The sequence below is a fragment of the Sorex araneus genome, chromosome 3, assembly GCF_027595985.1.
Source record: "Sorex araneus isolate mSorAra2 chromosome 3, mSorAra2.pri, whole genome shotgun sequence".
In the NCBI taxonomy this organism is placed as follows: Eukaryota; Metazoa; Chordata; class Mammalia; order Eulipotyphla; family Soricidae; genus Sorex; species Sorex araneus.
The window spans coordinates 73227959-73245755 of record NC_073304.1 but is presented as its reverse complement, the minus strand read 5'-3'; the positions used below and the strand labels follow the sequence as shown (position 1 = coordinate 73245755).

The 17797-nt window shown below is 51.6% G+C and overlaps 2 protein-coding genes across 4 annotated transcripts; one reads left to right on the top strand and one right to left on the bottom strand.

Annotated features, from left to right (window-relative positions):
• Window positions 1–218: 218 nt before the first annotated feature.
• On the bottom strand, window positions 219–8677 carry TM9SF1 (transmembrane 9 superfamily member 1). Of its 3 annotated transcripts, none has more exons than XM_055132847.1 (6): window positions 8430–8677; window positions 7827–8188; window positions 5799–6420; window positions 5326–5511; window positions 2754–3027; window positions 219–837 (listed from the first exon to the last, which is right to left on the bottom strand). In XM_055132847.1, the coding sequence occupies exons 2-6, from the start codon at window positions 8169–8171 to the stop codon at window positions 444–446; spliced, it is 1821 nt and encodes a 606-aa protein (XP_054988822.1). In that variant the 5' UTR covers window positions 8172–8188; window positions 8430–8677; the 3' UTR covers window positions 219–443. The 3 variants fall into 3 exon arrangements, with proteins under 3 accessions (XP_054988822.1, XP_054988823.1, XP_004609500.1); XM_055132848.1 differs by lacking the exon at window positions 8430–8677 and adding an exon at window positions 8285–8388; XM_004609443.2 differs by having other exon boundaries at window positions 220–837; window positions 8469–8601.
• Window positions 8678–14300: 5623 nt separating this feature from the next.
• On the top strand, window positions 14301–17106 carry TSSK4 (testis specific serine kinase 4). Its single transcript, XM_004609444.2, has 4 exons — window positions 14301–14776; window positions 15528–15742; window positions 16132–16525; window positions 16918–17106. The coding sequence occupies exons 1-4, from the start codon at window positions 14555–14557 to the stop codon at window positions 17104–17106; spliced, it is 1020 nt and encodes a 339-aa protein (XP_004609501.1). The 5' UTR covers window positions 14301–14554.
• Window positions 17107–17797: the final 691 nt, after the last annotated feature.

Below are 17797 nucleotides of genomic sequence, written 5' to 3'. Positions count from 1 at the left end.
AAACCGGACTCCGGTGACAGAGGTTCCCCCGGCCGCCGCACTCGGGCCTCGCAGATCCCAGCGGCCCACCACCTGGCCTTGCCCCGCCCCCGTCCTGTCGGGCTCCGGACTCTTGTTCCCATACCAAAACCTTCCCAATTTACAGGATCCCTTTTTTTTTTCTTAATAAATTTTATTTTGATCATTGTAAAAAGAAGCATCTGGGACCAAAAAAAAAAAAAAAAACTGAAAACCCTAAAGGCAACTTAGAGAGTTCCGCTAGACACTCCTTATGTCAGAGATGGATCGCGTCCAGGCCCGCTCCCGGGGACAGGGAGGCCCGGAGGAGGGCAGAAGGGAAGGCGGGCCACGGCGCCAACCCCAGTTCGGTGGCTCAGGCGGGCGAGCTGGCGGAGCGGTCGGCGGGGTGGGCGGGGGAAGACGGGCGCTGCCCACCCCGGATCTCAGTCCATCTTGAGGTTCACGTAGATGTAGCGGATGAACTTGAGGGAGGAGAAGAAGGAGATGGTGCCCAGCATGAGGAAGAAGACGTAGGCGGTGAGCAGCGAGTAGCCGAAGAACTCCACCGTCTGCACGGCCCCGGACATGTTGGAGCGCCGCGCGTAGTAGAAGAGCGAGTAGAGGAAGATGAAGAGGCCCGTGGAGCCCACGCTCAGCACCGAGCGCCACCACCAGCGGTAGTCCTCGCCCGACAGCTGGAAGTAGGTGAGCGCGATGGAGATGCAGGCGCCCACGCTCAGCAGGATGGCGAAGACGAAGAAGAGGATGCCGTACAGCGTGTACTGCTCCCGGCCCCACACCGTGGCGAAGATGTAGTAGAGCTCCACCGAGATGGCACTGCGGGGCACAGGCAGGGCGTTACCCGCGGCGCCCCGCCACCCTCCCCTCCCACGCCGCTCCCTGCCCCTGGAAATCCCCGGCTGCTCTCCCTGCAGGGCTATATCTCCCGTGCGGCCTGTGAAGAAGCGTCTGACCTGCTTTTCTTGTGCTATGTTAGCTGCTGCCGGGTACTGAGTAGTACAGTAGTTCCCCTGACCCCTGGGTTGACACGTTTTAAGACCCTCGTGGGCATCGGAAACAGGATAGTGCCAAAATTTGTATATATTATGGTTTTTCCTCTAGACATACCTACTTATATGTTTTACTTCCTTATGTAACTTATACGTATTTATGTATATCTATGTATTTTGTTATAAAGCTGTTACAGTACTTTTTCCTCTAGACATAATTTTTAAAGAGTTTAATTTATAAATTAGGTAAAATAAACGATCAAAAATTACTTTAAAAAATAGGTGGGGCTGGGGAGATAGCACAGAGGGTAGGGTGTTTGCCTTGCACATGGCTGGCCCTGGGTTCAATTCCCATCATCCCATATGGTCCCCCAAGTACTGCCAGGAGTAATTCCTGAGTGCAAAGCCAGGAGTAACCCCTGTGCATCACCAGGTGTGACCCAAAACGCCAAAAAAAAAGGGGGGGGCCGAATGATAGTACAGCAGGAAGGGTATATGCCCTGTAAGCAGTTGACCCAGGTTCAATCCCTAACATCCCATAGGTCTCCCAAGAACTGCCAGGAATAATTCCTGAGTGCGGAGTATGAGTAATCCCGAGTATCACCAGGTGTAGCCCAGACCATATCTTTAAAAAACTACTAAAAAAGGAATTACAATCCTGTATCAAGTGAATGTACTCTCCCTGTCTCTCAAGTGTCTTATTGTTCAGAATATTTCTGGACTACAATGAAATGTTTATTATTATTATTATTATTATTATTATTACTTTTTTTGCTTTTTGGGTCACACCTGGCGATGCACATGGGTTACTCCTGGCTCTGCACTCAGGAATTACTCCTGGTGGTGCTTAGGGGACCATATGGGATGCTGGGAACAGAACCCGGGTAGGCCGCGTGCAGGGCAACCACCCTACCCGCTATGCTACCACTTCAGCCCCTGAAATGTTTATTATTTTGTAGTTGTTGTTTTTGAAGACCACAGCCAATGGTGTGCTCACAGCTTACTCCGGGCTCTGCACTCAGGATCACTTCTGGCAGGACTTAGAGGAGCTATATGTGGTGCTGGGGATTGAACCCAGTTCAGCCAAGTGCAAGGCAAGTGCTCTACCCAACTCTACTGTTGCTCCAGCACCTATACTTCATTGTTTAGACACATAACTGGAACCCCAGAAAGTGAAGCTATGGGTACGTGGGCCTCCTGAACTGAATAATCAGATAGAGAAGGTGGTGAAAAGAATCCTTCTCCACACAGGAGAGCTTTACAAATGAGATACCCTCATACTGTCTTTTTTTTTTTGGGGGGGGCGGCGGGCAAGGGGATCCAGCAGTGCTCAGGGCTGAATTTTGACTCTGCATTCAGGGATAACTCCTGGTGGGCTTGGGAGACCATATGGGCAAGGCAAGCACCCTACCTGATGGACTACCACACTGGCCCCATATATTCAGTCTTTTTTTCTTTTTTTCTTTTTGGGTCACACCTGGCGATGCACAGGGGTCACTCCTGGCTCTACACTCAGGAATTACCCCTGGTGGTGCTCAGGGGACCATATGGGATGCTGGGAATTGAACCTAGATTAGCCGCATGCAAGGCAAACGCCCTACCCGCTGTGCCATCACTCCAGCCCCATATTTTCAGTCTTAATGGTCTTCATGGTGCAGTGAACCAGGGATTTAGTAGGGGCACAGGGTGAATGGAGAGAGCGGGATCAGCATGGGGGAGGGTCACCGCATAAAGGGAGGATACCTGAAAGGCAGGAAGCCACCAACAGTCATGTGGATGAGTGTTGACTTGTACCAGGGCTGGGGTGGGATTTCCCGGGCAATGTTCTTGGTGCGACAAGGTGCATCGAAAGGGTTAGCGTTGTTCTTGCCGAAGATGCCTCCAATGACAGTGAGGGGAAAGCCCACCAGCAGCCAGACCGTCAGAAGCAGCAGGATTGTGGTGGCTGGCAGAGCTTGTGTTGAACCGTTGGCCCAGTGCACCGAGTTCACCACACTCCACGTAAGGAAGAAAGGCACTGTAGGGACGGGCCAGAGGGAGGGAGGACAGGAACATCAGCACTGGGGGCTCCATCCTGGGCTCACCCACTCAGGCTGGACCTCAGAGGGAGGGCGAAGCACCCCGTTCCCAGATGGACTCCACCGTTCACATCCTGCTTCCTCTCCCTCATCAGGATCAGGGCCGCTGTTAGACAACGATGCCAGAGTGCCACCATCCCCCTGCCGCTCAGCCCTGTCCTGCATGGATACTCCTCTGGATTCTGGCCTGTCTTTAGTAAGTCCTGCTTTGAACCTGCTGAATGAGTAATCAAAGGGACTTGAGGGCTAACAGGGTACCTGGAGGCATTAAAATCAGATGCTGGAAGATGTGATAGGATAGAAATTAAACAATTAAACATGGGATTAAGAACATGCAAGACTCAGAAACTACTGCTTCTTACCAGGGTTGAAGCTTAGTGCGAGAGTGCTTCCTTTGCATAGGATGAGGCCCTGGGTTCAAACCCCAGTACCACAATACACAAACTATTGCCTTTTTTTTTTTTTCTTTTGGGCCACACCTGGTAGTGCTTTGGGATCCTCCTGGCAGGACTCAGGGCCCATACAGGGTGCTGGAGATTGAACCCAGTTCCACTGTGTGCACTGTACCTTTTTTTTGCTCCAGCCCCTGCTAAAATGATTACCACTTTAGATAAGGTAGAGTGAGGCAATTCTGAAAAAAATGGAATTTCCTTTAGATATATAAAAAAGTAATTTCAGTGGGTCAGAGAGATTTCAAGAGTGTTTCATTGTACATTGTAATGGTTGAGAATAGGATACATGTAAAACAAACAAACAAAAAAAGCATGTTGTAGAGTCAGAGGTCTGAATCTGAAACCTGATTTACTAGTGTTTAGGAGTGTTGTCTTGGGACATTAGCCTGCCTGAAGTCCAACTTCCTCATCTATAAAATGAGGCTATTATTTCATGCAGTTATTGTGAGGATTACTTTTCATTCTGAGGGGGATGTAGGGGCCACATACAGCAGTGCTCAAGGGTCACTTCCAGCAGTGCTTGGGGAATATGGTGCCAGGGATCAAGCCCAAGGTGCCAGAAGGCAAAGCATGTGCTCAGTCTGCCCAGTCTCTCCGGCCCTCTTGTGACGATGAAATGGAAATGCTGAGTGCCTATTATACTGCGTAGGACTTGGGTTTATTTTGGTTTCTGGGCCATAAACCTGGTGGTGATGAGTTTACTTCTAGATCCGTGCTTTGGGTAGCACCTAGCAGTGATGGGGGGGATGTGTATGTGTGTGTGTGTGGGGGGGGGGTTCGGAGCAACCATATTGTGCTGGGGACAGAACCTGCGCTTCCATCTGTGAAGCTCGCACTTAGTTTGAGTTCTGTCTGGCTAAGCTGAACTGCCTTTCCAGCTGAATTATTATTATTTTGATTTTTGGACCATACCTGCCTGTGCTCAGGGATCACTCCTGGCAGTGCTGAGAGAATCCTATGTGTTACTGGAGATCAGAACCAGGTCAGCCACATGCAAAGCAAGCACCTTAGCCACTATAGTATATTATAGTATCTCTCTGGCCCCTTTAATTGGTTTATTTTTTAATAAAAGGATTCATATGTGGCAGTGTTCAGGGAACCATATGGTGCCAGGGATCAAACTCAGGGACTTGCACATGCTATACATATATTCTGCTACATGAGCTATATCCCTGACCCTGCCTAGAATCTGTTAAGGCCTAACAATTTTTTGAGGGGAGGCTAGTACCAGTAATCAAACCCAGGGCCTCACATGTAAGACAAGTGTTCTACCACTTTGAGCTATATCCCTAGCCTCAGTGCTTAACAATTTTTGTTTGTTTTGGACCATAACCAGTAGTGACTGGGCTTATCCCCAGCAATGTGTTCAGGGGCTACATCAGATGGCACTCAAAGGACCATATTTGGTGCCAGAATTTTGAACTAGGGTCGATGGGATGCTCTGACCTCAGGCTTAACAATTTCTGTTTTGGGGCCACACCCGGTGGTACTCAGGGATCGCTCCTGGGGGACCATATGGGGTGCTGGGGATGGAATCTGGCTCAGCCACATGTAAGGTCAGCACTTCCAAGTACCTTATCCACTGTGCTCTCTCTCCAGCCCTGACTGACAATTCTGAACTAGGCCAAAGAAATGCTTTCCTCTCTTCTGACGGGCTTTCCAATTGCTCCTTGGACCTACTTTCCTTTCCTGAAGCCTCTGACTTTGTCCCAGGTTTCCATGACAGGGTCCAAGTTTCCAAGCCATCCTACCAGGCTCACCCAACAAGGAAAGGGCAGTCCTCACCAGAGAAGAGACTAGTGGTGAGAATGATGTTCCACACCCAGCGCTCGCCTCCAATCTGCCGGTAGAAGTGGCTGGACACGTAGCCCGAGATGCAGCAGGTGAGGGCGTACAACAAGATGGCTGCTGAGTTAATGGCCCCATGGCGGTGCACATTGAACATGCCCAGCAGCGCCATGACAATAATGCCTGCGGGGTGGGAGTGGAAAGCCTGTGTTAGGTTTTACCTTTCCCTCTTGTGGCAGTTTTACAGAAATCCACCCCCTTTCTCCCAGACCTAGGGCCTTGACCCAAACCACATCCCCCAATCCTCCCCCAAAAGCCCACAACAGAATATTACACGTCCTTGCTAAGCCACCCCCTAGGTCTGTCCCTCACTGCCAACAGAACAGAAGATCCGCAGGCCGTTCTTGACCAAATCACCTACTTAGCTCTACCCTTTAGGAGAAATCCTTGATTGATTTTTATCACCTCACCAGTGCCAAGGGCCAGGAACTGGGCGCCCACACCAAGCACAGCACAGAGCAGCCCACGGTATGGAGGGAAGCGGAAGACGTCTGTGTGGATGATTTTCCAGCCATTGTCCCCTTGGTCAAAGTCATCACCCGCACCTCCAGAAGTGGTCTCCTCATCCAAGTTGTACCGAGCTAGGTCATTCCGAAGTACGCGCATGAGAATGACGGCCACAAAGCCCACCAGTAAAAACACAAGCACCATAGAATTGATGATGGACAACCAGTGGATTTCCAGCGTGTGGGGAAAGAAGCCGCCATCATCCCCCCGGCGCCTGTCACTCCGGCGTTCTGCTGAAGTCTCTGACCAGCGCACACTGTAGGTGTGGGTGAGGCCTAGGAACTCATCAGGTCGTAACCCATCTAAACTGTGGGGCTTGACGTCCCTCACGGAGACATTGGCGAAGATGATCCGGTCTCCATGGAACTCAAGGTGGAAGTCCAAATGGGTCCAGAGTCCTATCTTGTGGCTGTGAGGCAAGAAGCCACTCTCTTCCATGTAGCCCACAAAGCCCCGAATGGGCAAGTCATCCACTACAAATTCAAAGTAGTACAGTTCCTCGATGGCCTGGCGCAGCTGCTCCACCTACAGAGAAGAAGTTGGAGGTCAAACCAGGCCTCCCTGAGCACAGGTTTAGAGAAGGATTTTTCATGCTCAGCAACACTGATATTTTTGGAGCCATATGTCTATCTGTATATTGATTTTGGAGCCAAATGGAGATGCTCAGGACTTACTCCTGGTTCTGTACCCAGGGATCACTTCTGGCAGGCTTGGAGGACCAAATGGGGTGCCGTGATCAAAACCACGTGAGTTGTGTGCAAGCAAGTGCTTGACCAGATGGAATCTCTCTCCCCGGAACCCTGGCTATTTCTTTTAATGGTGTCAGGATGAAGGCAGGGCCTCAACCATGACAGGCATATTTATGTTCTGCTGTTGACTCAGTCAGTCCCTGCCCTTGGGCTGGACAATTCTCTATTGGGGCAGCAATTTTTTTTTTTTCTCTGTGCTTAGAGGTCATTCCTGGTAGTATTCGGGGAACTAAATGCAGTGCTGGGGGTCGGCCAGGTGCAAGTGAAGTGTCTTACCCACTATACTACCTCTTACCTACTATACTATCACTCCACTGGGAGCTGCTGTCTATTCTTTTTTCTTTTTGGGTCACACCTGGCGATACACAGGGGTTACTCCTGGCTCATGCACTCAGGAATTATTCCTGGGGGTGCTTGGGGGACCATATGGGATGTTGGGAATCGAACCCAGGTCGGCTGCATGCAAGGCAAACGCCCTACCCGCTGTGCTATCTCTCCAGCCCCATGATATCTATTTTAATACCAGACAACTTCTTCCTTTTAGATGTAACTAGTGCCCCCCTCCAAGACCACCACCACAATGAGAATTCAAACATCTCCAGACATAGCCAAATATCCCCCTCCCCCAGACAAAAATTGTCCCATTTTGAAAACCACTAACACTGAGATTCTTCCAAATAAGCATGACCAGGGATGTGGGTTAACTGCAGAGCCTTACATGTGTGAAGCCCTGGATTTCATAACCCAAGCGGCAATAATAAAAGAGGAGGGACCTGACAAGGTTAAGGCCTGGGAAATCGAGAGGAAAAGAAGCTTAGGAAGAAAGGATGTAACAGACAGAGGAAAAGTGCCCTAACAGGAATTTGCTAAAGAACAAAAGCCCAGCGTGGAAGGTCTGATGGTGTGGCAGGATCCAAGAAAGAGATGCAGGTAGGAAAGGGAATCACGTGTAGAAGGCAAGCACGAGCATGGGCCTTGGGACCAGGCTCCCACTGGAGGTGCTTGGAGTCTGAAGCCCTCGGCTCTCCTCTCAGCTCTGCAATTCAGTGTCCACGGAGTCTGCAAACACCAACAGCACCACCTGCCCTGCCTGCCCTCTGGGTCGGATCCAGTGGGATGACGTCGGCAAAGGTGCTGTGCAAAGCGCAGGGTGGGCGGGACTCCAGCAGCGTGGCCACTGACCTGTGCAGAGGTGAGCTGCATGTGGCACAGGACCCTTTTCTCCACGTTCTCCCGAAAGCGGATCTCGTACAGAGATTCGGCCATGCGGTCCCCGTCCAGCACTTCGCCCAGGCTCAGGCTTTTGTGCCGGATCTTCTCAGGGCAGCATACTGGGAGCTGGTAGTAGTGGTAAGTCTCCTGAGGGTTATGGTAGGGTCCCACCTTGTTGACATAGAGAATGACGGGATCGCCGATCTTGTAGTGTGTGGTGCCTTCCACCCCGGACCAGGAACTGGTGCCCAGCAGCAGCACCAGGACTGGCCACCACTGGCAGCTCCAACTTGGAGGGTGCCGGAGGGCGGTCATCCTTAAGGCGGCGGAACCTGTTTTGGGGGAGTCCTACGGTTATGGAAGCCCAGGTCTCAACTCCGGGTCCTTAGTCCCATTCCCTCCCCTAGGTCACCCTCCGGCACTCGTACCCCGTGTTTCCACCCCCAAACACTGGGTTCTGCCTCTGCTCTCCGTGATCCCTCCACCAGGACTCCCAACTCTGCAGCCCTCCTGCCGGGGGCAGAGCACGCGCGCCCCGGACCGTTTCCATGGCGACGCCACGCGGCTTCACACCTCGGGCTCCCCTCTGCCGCGGCCCGGGGGGGTCCTCACCGCGCGGGAGGGGCTGGCCGAGGCGGCGCCCGCGGCCTCTGCGGCCCCGTAGCTGCCCTTGGGCTCCAGCTGGGCTCCAGCCCCAGAGCGGCGCGCTGGCGGCGGCCCGGCGAGGACCCGAGTGCCGAGCTCCGCGAGGGCTGCCCGCCGTTGTGCCTGATCGGCGCGGCCGCCGGCATGCCTCTCGGGGCGCCGCGCTCGGCTCGGGGACGGGCTTCCGGAGGCGCTCGCCAGCGCACAAGCCCCCGCCCCGCTCGGGACAGCCCCCCGCGTGCTCCTAAGCGGCTCCCGGTGCGGTGGGGGTCCTTCCGGCGGTCCGGTGGGCAGCCCGCGACACGTCACTCTTCCTCTTTCCGCCCTCTCCGCGGGGCCCTCAGCCGGGGGAAAGTTCTCTTCCTGGAGCCCGCGGGCGGCGACGTCTCGCGCCGAGGCAGCCGGATACCCAGCCAGCGGTGTGGTGTGCACACGCCCTCTCCGGACGGCGGTTGCCCTGGAGACCGAGCGGCTTCCCGGAAGCTCCCGCCGTCTCGGCCGAGGGCACTCGGCCCCGACCACTGAGACGGAGCCCCGCCGCGGGTGGGGTGGGTGTCGCTGGGCCTACGCCCCGCACCCGTTTTCTTTTGTTTTCTTTTTGGGTCACACCCGGCGATGCTCGGGCTACTCCTGGTTCTACACTCAGGAATTACCCCTGGCAGTGCTCAGGGGACCATATGGGATGCTGGGAATCGAACCCGGGTCCGCCGCGTGCGAGGCAAACGCCCTACCCTCTGTGCTATCGCTCCAGCCCCTCGCCGTTGTTTAAAACGCGGGCGCGTGTCCGAAACCAGGCTGCATGCCCGAGTCGCGAGGATTGTGCGGTGAGCGCCGGCTCCGAGGGGCTCCGGCTGCCCTGCCTCGCAGGTAGAAGCACGTGAGAGGCCTTCGAGGGCTGGGGGCGGCCCAGCCCCGAGTCAGTGCCGGGATCACGCCTTCGCTCGGGCCATCGGGCCAGCGAGCCTTCCGCCTGGCAGTCATTCCGCACTTACAGGGCGTGGAGACTGGTGGTTATCTTTTCTATGGGCTTTTTTTTTTTAGATTTTAGTTTTTTGGCTATATCCGGCATAGTCCTGGCTAGTCCAGAGGTTAGTCCTGGCTCTGCACTCCGGAATCACTCTTGGCAGTGCGCGGGGCGCCATCCGGGGTGTGTCCTCTTAGGTCTTGTTTATAGTACCCCACCTAAGTGTATTGCTTTTGTACTATTTTACTGCTTTTCAGAGCCACTAAGCTACCTTGGGGGGCAGGGTCTAGAATGTAGGAGCAGAAGATGGACTGGCCTGGCTGGGCCTCCTTAGCAGGTGTGCCCTGGAGAGGCGTTCGTCTTGACAGACTGAGCATGTACTATTTTACTATTGTACTGCCTTTTTTTTTTTTTCTGTAACTTACAAGTCTCCCTTGCCACTAACTTCTCACAGGAAGACTACGCCTGATCCATTCAGTGTACTTGATAGCAGTGCCTTTGTATCTGGTAGACAGCTTCATACAGTTCATCAAATAAACTGGTTTATCAGGTGAGAATCAATCAAAGCCACTAAGCTACCTATGAGGGCTGGGGGGTGGGGAAGAGTCCAGAATGTGGGGGCAGAAGATGGACTGGCCTGTCTGGGCCTCCTTAGCAGATGTGTCCTGGACAGCTGTTCATCTTGATAGACTGAGCATGTAGCCCTGGCTTCCAAAAGATTTGAACCCACTTGCAAACAGAGTCAGACTATTACATGGAAATTTACCAATAGCCTATGGCATAACTTGTTGCTAAAGTGTCTTAGTTTTAGGGGATGGGAAAAAGAAGATCAGATGCTTTGATTCTTGGGTCCCAGAGGAACAGCACAGGGCTTGGGCCACCTGCCTTGTAAGCGTATAGTCACAAGTGCAAATCCCTAGCATCCCACATGAGCTGAGAGATCCTGGAAACTGCCATTTGAACTCAGCAGCTTGCTGTTCCGTGGTGACAGAAGCACGGTCTGGTCACACTGCAGCTAGATGTGTATAAGCACCACAGAAAGGGTGGTACTCATTTGATTCCCAATGAGCACTTCAGTGAAAAGGTGTGAAGGAGCCTGGACCAGGAAATGCAACCTCAGCAAACATGTGTGAGCACAGCACCACAATCGCACCTTGTGTCGGCTAAGAGTGTGAGCCCTGCAGCTAAGGAGTGCCAACCTCAAAGTGTGTGCACTGCAGCCTGGCATGCAGCCCTTGGTGAGCACCATGGCCAAGGGTGTGTACAATCCCCATGGCTACAACAGTAACAAAGAGAAGGGAAGTTAAAAATGCATAAAAAACCTAAAACATCAAGACAAAAATCAGGGTATGAGAGTACGGGGTCAGGGCACTTGTCCTGCATGTAGCCAAACCTAGGTGGATCCACAGAACTACATGTGGTCCCCTCAAGTGTAGAGAGAGGGTGTGACCCAAAACTCATTCTCCCCAAAATAATGTTTATTACCTACCTATTCCCCAAAACCTTAAATTCAGATAACCCTTCTATGTCTGCAACCTCCTGTCATTCTACCAAACTTGTTCCTTCACTTCCCTGTTACATACCATCCCTCCCTTATCCTGGACCTTTTTCTAGCTTGACTCCAAACCCCCGCAATAGATTCTGTATTCCATCAGGTTTTTTGGTTTGGGTTTGGAAGCTACATCTGGCTGTGGTCAGGACTCCTGCTCCTGGTTCTACACTCGGAGATCATTCCTGGTTGGGCTCAGAGGATTATATGGGGTTATAGGGATTAAACCTGGGTTGGTTGCCTGCAAGGCAAGCACCCTATCCTCTGTACTGTCTCTCCAGTCCCAGATTGTATTATTTTTTTTTTATTTTATTCTTTTAATTAGTGAATCACCATGAGGGTACAGATACAGATTCACACATTTTCGAGCTTGTTTTTCCCTCATACAATGTTCGCAAACACATCCCTCCACCAGTGCCCATGTATTACTTTTTTTGTGGTCTTGGCCACAACTGGCTGTGCTCAGGGCTTACCCAAGGTACTTGGGGTTATACATGATGCTGAGGATGGAACCTGGGTCAGCTGCTTGCAACGAAAGCACCTTACCCACTCTACTGTCTCTGCCTCCCTATCTGTGTTCTGATGCCTCTCTCCCATGAATCCTTTCAAGCTACCAAGTAAACCAAACCCTTAATCTTGTTCAGTTCACCTAAAGATATATAAGCACCCAAACCCAGGATACTCAAAAAAATCTCAATGATGTGTTAAAATTATGCATCTAAACACATTATCGTGCCAGTAGCCAGAGCGATAGTACAACCGGTCAGGTATTTGCTTTGTTTGCAGCTGACACAAGTTTGATTTCCAACATTCCATATGGTCCCCCAAGCCCTTCAGGAATGATTCCTGGGCACAGAGCCTGGAGTAAGTGCTTTGCACTGCTGGGTGTGGCCCCAAAACCAAAAATAAACACAATGTCCTGTTAAGATTCTCCAGCATCTTGGGTATAGGTGAACACTGCAGGTATGACACAAAATTAAAAAAAAAAACAAAATATATCTATGAACTGTTTTCCAAACTAATGGCACTCATTGCTACCCAGATGTCCTGCTTATTTCCAAAGCAATTCCCACTGTCCAGAAGGCATTCTTCTCAAATCTTCAACTGCAGCTCCCTCTTCTCAGTATAAAGGGGGATACTAGCAAGAACAGTGATTACATAAAAGCATTTGGTACTGTGACAAAGTGCTGGGGTTATAGGACAACTCACAATGGAGGAACATATAACTTGGCTTTAAGGAAATCTGCCTAAAAATACCGTAGGAGGGGCTGGAGAGAGAGTGTAGTGGATAAAGCACTTGCCTTGCATATAGCCAACCTTCACTGAATCCCAGGAATCGCTTATGGTCCCTTGGTCCCTTGAGCACTACCAGGAGTCATTTCTGAGCAGAGAGGCAAAAGTGGACCCTGAGGAGCTAGAGCAATAGTACAGTGGCTAAGACATTTGCCTTGCACACAGCCGACCCGGGTTCAATTCCCAGCATCCCATATCCCAATTCTCAGCATCCCTGAGCACCACCAGTAGTTCCTGAGTGTAAAGCCAAGAGTAACCCCTGTGCATCGCTGAGTGTGACCCAAAAAGCAAAAAATAAAATAAAATAAATGAACCCTGAGCACTGCTGGGTATGGCACCAAAAATTCATTAAAAAAAAAAAAAAACAAAAAAAAAACCACCTCACAAGGACTGGAGTGGTAGTACAGGAGGTGAGAAGGTTTGAAGTGCACATGGCTGACTGGGGTTCAGTCCCTGGCATCCCATATAGTTCCTCAAGCACTGTAAGGAGTGATTCCCAAGTACAGAGCCAGGAGTAACATCTGAGCACCACTGGGTGTGGGCCCCAAACTGAAAGACCCTCATGAGCCAAATCCTGAATGGAGAGTAATTTGCTGGGAGAACTGAGGGAATAAGGAAAGAAAAGCAACTGGGGCAGAATACAGGGGTTAGGGCGCTTTCTCTGCATGCAGCTGAGTTAGCTCAATCCCCAGGACCACGGGTGTTCCCTGAACACTGCCTAGAATGGCCCCAGAACCAAAAATTAATAAGCAAGGGGCTGGAGCAATAGCACAGTGGGTAGGGCATTTGCCTTGCATGCGGCCGACCCGGGTTTGATTCCCAGAATCCCACATGGTCCCCTGAGCATCGCCAGGGGTAATTCCTTAGTGCAGAGCCAGGAGTAACCCCTGTGCATCGCTGGGTGTGACCCAAAAAGCAAAAATAATAAATAAATAATAAGCAAATAAAACACCTCACGAGCCAAGTCCTGAATGGAAAGCAGAAGTTTGCCAGAACAAAAAGAATATGAAAAAAAAAAAAAAAGCAATGGGCTGGAAAGAAAGTACAGCAGGTCAGGCACTTGCCTTGCAAGAGGCAGACCCCGGTTCTAATCCCCAGTACCACATATGGTCCCCTGAGCACCATCACAAACGATTTCTTAGCACAGAGCCAGAAGGAAGCCCTGCGGGATGGGTGTGGTATGGAACATCCCCTTAAAAACTGGCTGAGCTGGGGGGGGGGGGGGCTGGAGCAATAGCACAGCGGGTAGGGCGTTTGCCTTGCACGCGGCCGACCGTGCAAGGTTCGATTCCCAGCATCCCATATAGTCCCCTGAGCACCGCCAGGAGTGATTCCTGAGTACAGAGCCAGGAGTAACCCCTGTGCATCGCTGGGTGTGACCCAAAAAAGCAAAAAAAAAAAAAAAAACTGGCTGAGCGTGTATATGTGTCAAGATAAAGCTGGTGAGGTAAGTGTATAGGAAATCAGACTTTCTGTTTTGTTTTTGGGACACATCCAGTGGTGCTCAGGATTTACTCCTGGCTCCATGCTTGGTGCTGGAGAGACCATATAGGATGCCAGGGATTGAGCCCAGGTAAGTTGCATGCAAAGCAAGCACTCTACCTACTGTACTGTTGCTCCGGCCCAAAACAATGCACTTTAAGGTTAGATTCCTAGAACTTCTTCATTATCTTGTAGCACTAATACTTTCACATTTATCTGCTCTGCTCTTGGAGCATAGTGGCTGTGGGTACAACTGGGCATTTTATGCCAGGAGTCAGCACACTGCTGGGAACATAGTAGGTACTTAATAAACAGGAACAGTTGAGGCGGCATGATCTATGGAGGGAATCTCACCAGACTGTGAGAGAGTCTCCAGGAATGACTGTTCCAAACCCCTTCATTCTCAAGAATGGTGGACAAGGGTGGACACAGGATGAATTGTGATGTGCATGGAACATAGAACACTGGAGAGTTCCGTTACCAAGAAGAGACAGTAATAGCCAGTGGAGACAAAAAAAAAAACCACAACAAAACACCAAAAAACCCAAAACATAAAAAACCCTGCTTCTCCCTTCGTTGTCCTCCCAAGTTCCTAGTGGAGACCTGAGCCCAGTGTCTCGGCTTCGCTGCCAATCCAGGCAAACTTTACATATTTTTTTGTAATTCCGAGATTGAGTTTGGGACCTGAGCCTTACGGCCCAAGGTCTTACTTCCTCAGCAAAGGTGGCTTTTAGACGTCACAATATTCTCAGCAAGCCTCGTACCATGGGGAAGGCAGATACCATGGACTCACCACTGGGCACCAGCTACCGTTCTGTCATGGAGGAATACGGCTACGAGGTGGGCAAAGTCATTGGCAATGGCTCCTACGGGACGGTGTACGAGGCTTACTTCACAAGGCAGAAGGTCATGGTGGCTGTCAAAATCATCTCAAAGAAGAAGGCCTCTGATGAATATCTTAACAAGTTCCTGCCCCGTGAGATACAGGTTGGAAAGTAGGCTCGAAAAGGAAACTGGTCCCAAGCAGCTTTGTGTTCTTAGATGGGAGACAGAGAGGGGCCACATCGATAATACAGTGGGTTAAGGCACTTGCCTTACAAACAGCCAACCAAGTTCAATCCAGGTTCAATCCTCAGCATCCCATAGTGATTCCCCGAACACGGCCAGGATTGATCCCTGAGTGCAAAGCCAGGAGTAACCTGGGCATCACTGGATGTGACCCCAAAACTAAAAATCAGGGGCTGGAGCGATAGCACAGCAGGTAGGGCGTTTGCCTTGCACACGGCTGACCTGGGTTCAATTCCCAGCATCCCATATGGTCCCCTGAGCACCACCAGGAGTAATTCCTGAGTGCATGAGTCAGCAGTAACTCCTGTGCAATGCCGGGTGTGACCCAAAAATAAAAAAAAAGAAAAGAAAAAACAAAACAAAAAAAACAAAAAAACCCCTAAACTGAAAATCAAACAAAAAAATGGGATACAGAGAAGAGGGTGGGGTGAGAAACTCCCAAACCAGAACTGAACTTTTCACTGGGCAGTCAGGAAACCCACTTCCTGTATATTTATCCTCTTCCCACCTCCCCAGATACTTCCAGCCCCACAAGAGGGTTTGCTCACAGGTCCCCAGCTCCTGAGTTTCTGACTTCTGCAAAGACCTAAGCAAGTGACAGGAGAGCAGGAGGGCTGGGAGGCTGGCCAGGGTGGTTTCCCAGCTCTGATGGCATCCTCTCTTGGGGCAGGTGATGAAGGTCCTTCGGCACAAGTACCTCATCAACTTCTATCAGGCCATTGAGACCACAACTCGAGTGTACATCATTCTGGAGCTGGCTCAGGGTGGTGACGTCCTTGAGTGGATCCAGCGCTACGGTGCCTGCTCTGAGGCCCAGGCTGGCAAATGGTTCTCCCAGCTGACCCTGGGCATCGCTTACCTGCACAGCAAGGGCATAGTGCACCGGTGAGGGAGCTGCCACCTTGACTAGGGACTTTGGGATCTCCACGGGGTGTTGATGCAATCTCCCATTTTCCTGCCTCCTTTTCTTCTCCCTGGACCTCCCTCCTCAGTATATAGGCCCTTCTTCCCCCTTTCATTTTAATCACCCAGACAAGAGCACTAAGTACCCACCGAGAGCCACACATTTAACGAAAACACATGGCTCACTCTTGGTGGTCCTCAGGTCCAGCCCCGCTTTCCTGGGCTCTGCCCACAACTCCATGGTTCTCTTTCCTCTACCTCATGTCCTCACAATGCGCCCCCTGCTCCCCCCACCCCCATTCCCTTCACTCCTCTCTAGTCGCTGACCCTGGCCCTTCAGCTCCGGGTCTAATACTAAGCCCTCTCCCCAGCCTGACCCCCAGCCTTTCTGCTGCTGGTAGGGACTTAAAGTTGGAGAACCTGTTGCTGGACAAGCGAGAAAATGTGAAGATCTCGGACTTTGGCTTCGCCAAGATGGTGCCTTCAACCCACTCCGTGCGTAGTAATCCTTCTTACCGCCAAATGAACTGCTTTACTCACCTCAGCCAGACCTACTGCGGCAGTTTTGCTTACGCCTGCCCAGAGATCTTGCTAGGCTTGCCCTACAACCCTTTCCTGTCTGACACCTGGAGCATGGGTGTCATCCTCTACACTCTAATGGTCGCCCATCTGCCTTTCGATGACACCAATCTCAAGAAGCTGCTGAGAGAGACACAGAAGGAGGTCACTTTTCCACCCAACATCACCATCCCGCTGGAGTGCAAGGTGCTGGCTCCCCCAGGAGGACTGAGGTGTCAGGATGACCCAGTGGGAGGGGGCACCCACTAGGTCCCTGTCCCGGAAAACACCAGGGTTATCTCCCATGGGGGTCTCTCTGCTTTTAATCAGTGGGAATGACACAGAGGCAGCACCCTGGCTGTGCCACATGCAGGGCAAGGCTAGAAGGGGATGGTGGAAGGATGCCCCCGAGGATCCCTTCTACTTCCCAGGGCTTGGGAGTGACAAGCCTGGCTCTTTAGGATGAAACTGGGGCTCCGCCCCTTCCGCCAGAGTGGTGTGATGGGCTCTCCTGCTTCTCTCTTAGGTCCAGCTGCTCACTGCCTCTGTGGCACAATGGGAGACGAGCTCAGCCAAGCCCTCTCTCTCCCCTGCCCTAGAACCTGATCCTCCACATGCTCCGCCAAGCCACCAAGCGTGCCACCATCCTGGACATCGTCAAGGATCCCTGGGTAATCAAGTTTCAGACTGAGCAGCCCACCCACGAAATCAGGCTGCTTGAGGCCATGTGTCAGCTCCCCCTCAGTGTCACCTCGCATCGTCACCAATCCTTGAATGTCCACATATGAAAGTGGCTCCAGGGTCTGGGTGAGGGGTTCAAGAGAGTAGCAGGCAGGAGGGTTTGGGCGTTGAAATCTTTTATATGAAAAATAAATTCCGATTTAGTTTCATCAGCTGGGGGTCAAAGATCTTCTTTCCACAGAGGAACCTTAGCAAGGGACACTGGAAGGGGAGGACTCTGTCCAGGACCTGTCACCAGTAATCTTGACACCTGCTAAGAGCAAGCTGTGAGGCAGAGTTCAGTTCACACCTGCCTTTGGGACGCTTCATTATCTGGCTGAGGTCCTCGTCTGTTCTCAGATTCCTGCACTTACCCCATTCTAGCAATGAGCTGTCCCTGTGATTCCGGGGCATGGCTCCCCTACAGGAGCATTATTTGTTTGAGATGGGTTGCAGATACCTGAAATGCTTTGGTTCCTCCTTTCTCCACTATCACTGTCGAAAGAATCTGAGTGAATGACAGCCCTGCACACCACTGCTCCAGGACACAGATGTGACAGCTCTAACCAAGCCTACTGACTCTGGCCTCTGGGTAAAGGGAAGTCTCCTGCCCTCATTGCCATGTGCTCTCCCACCTGAAAATGAGAGCTGCGAAAGTGGGTAGTTAATCATGGGACTGTCCTGGCAGAGACCTTGGCTGGGGGCAAGTGATTTGGGACTGAGACCATTCCACTGGCTCTGAGATAAGAGATGGAAGTT

Excerpts from the sequence above, each read along its gene's own strand:
- TM9SF1 (XM_055132847.1), bottom strand. The coding sequence starts at position 8,171 with ATGACCGCCCTCCGGCACCCTCCAAGTTGGAGCTGCCAGTGGTGGCCA. Across the intron at positions 5,512-5,798 it reads GTTCCTGGCCCTTGGCACTG|GCATTATTGTCATGGCGCTG; the intron begins GTGAGGTGATAA and ends CCCACCCCGCAG. Across the intron at positions 3,028-5,325 it reads CACCACTAGTCTCTTCTCTG|TGCCTTTCTTCCTTACGTGG; the intron begins GTGAGGACTGCC and ends CCGTCCCTACAG.
- TSSK4 (XM_004609444.2), top strand. The coding sequence starts at position 14,555 with ATGGGGAAGGCAGATACCATGGACTCACCACTGGGCACCAGCTACCGT. Across the intron at positions 14,777-15,527 it reads TCCTGCCCCGTGAGATACAG|GTGATGAAGGTCCTTCGGCA; the intron begins GTTGGAAAGTAG and ends CTCTTGGGGCAG. Across the intron at positions 15,743-16,131 it reads AGCAAGGGCATAGTGCACCG|CCTGACCCCCAGCCTTTCTG; the intron begins GTGAGGGAGCTG and ends CCCTCTCCCCAG.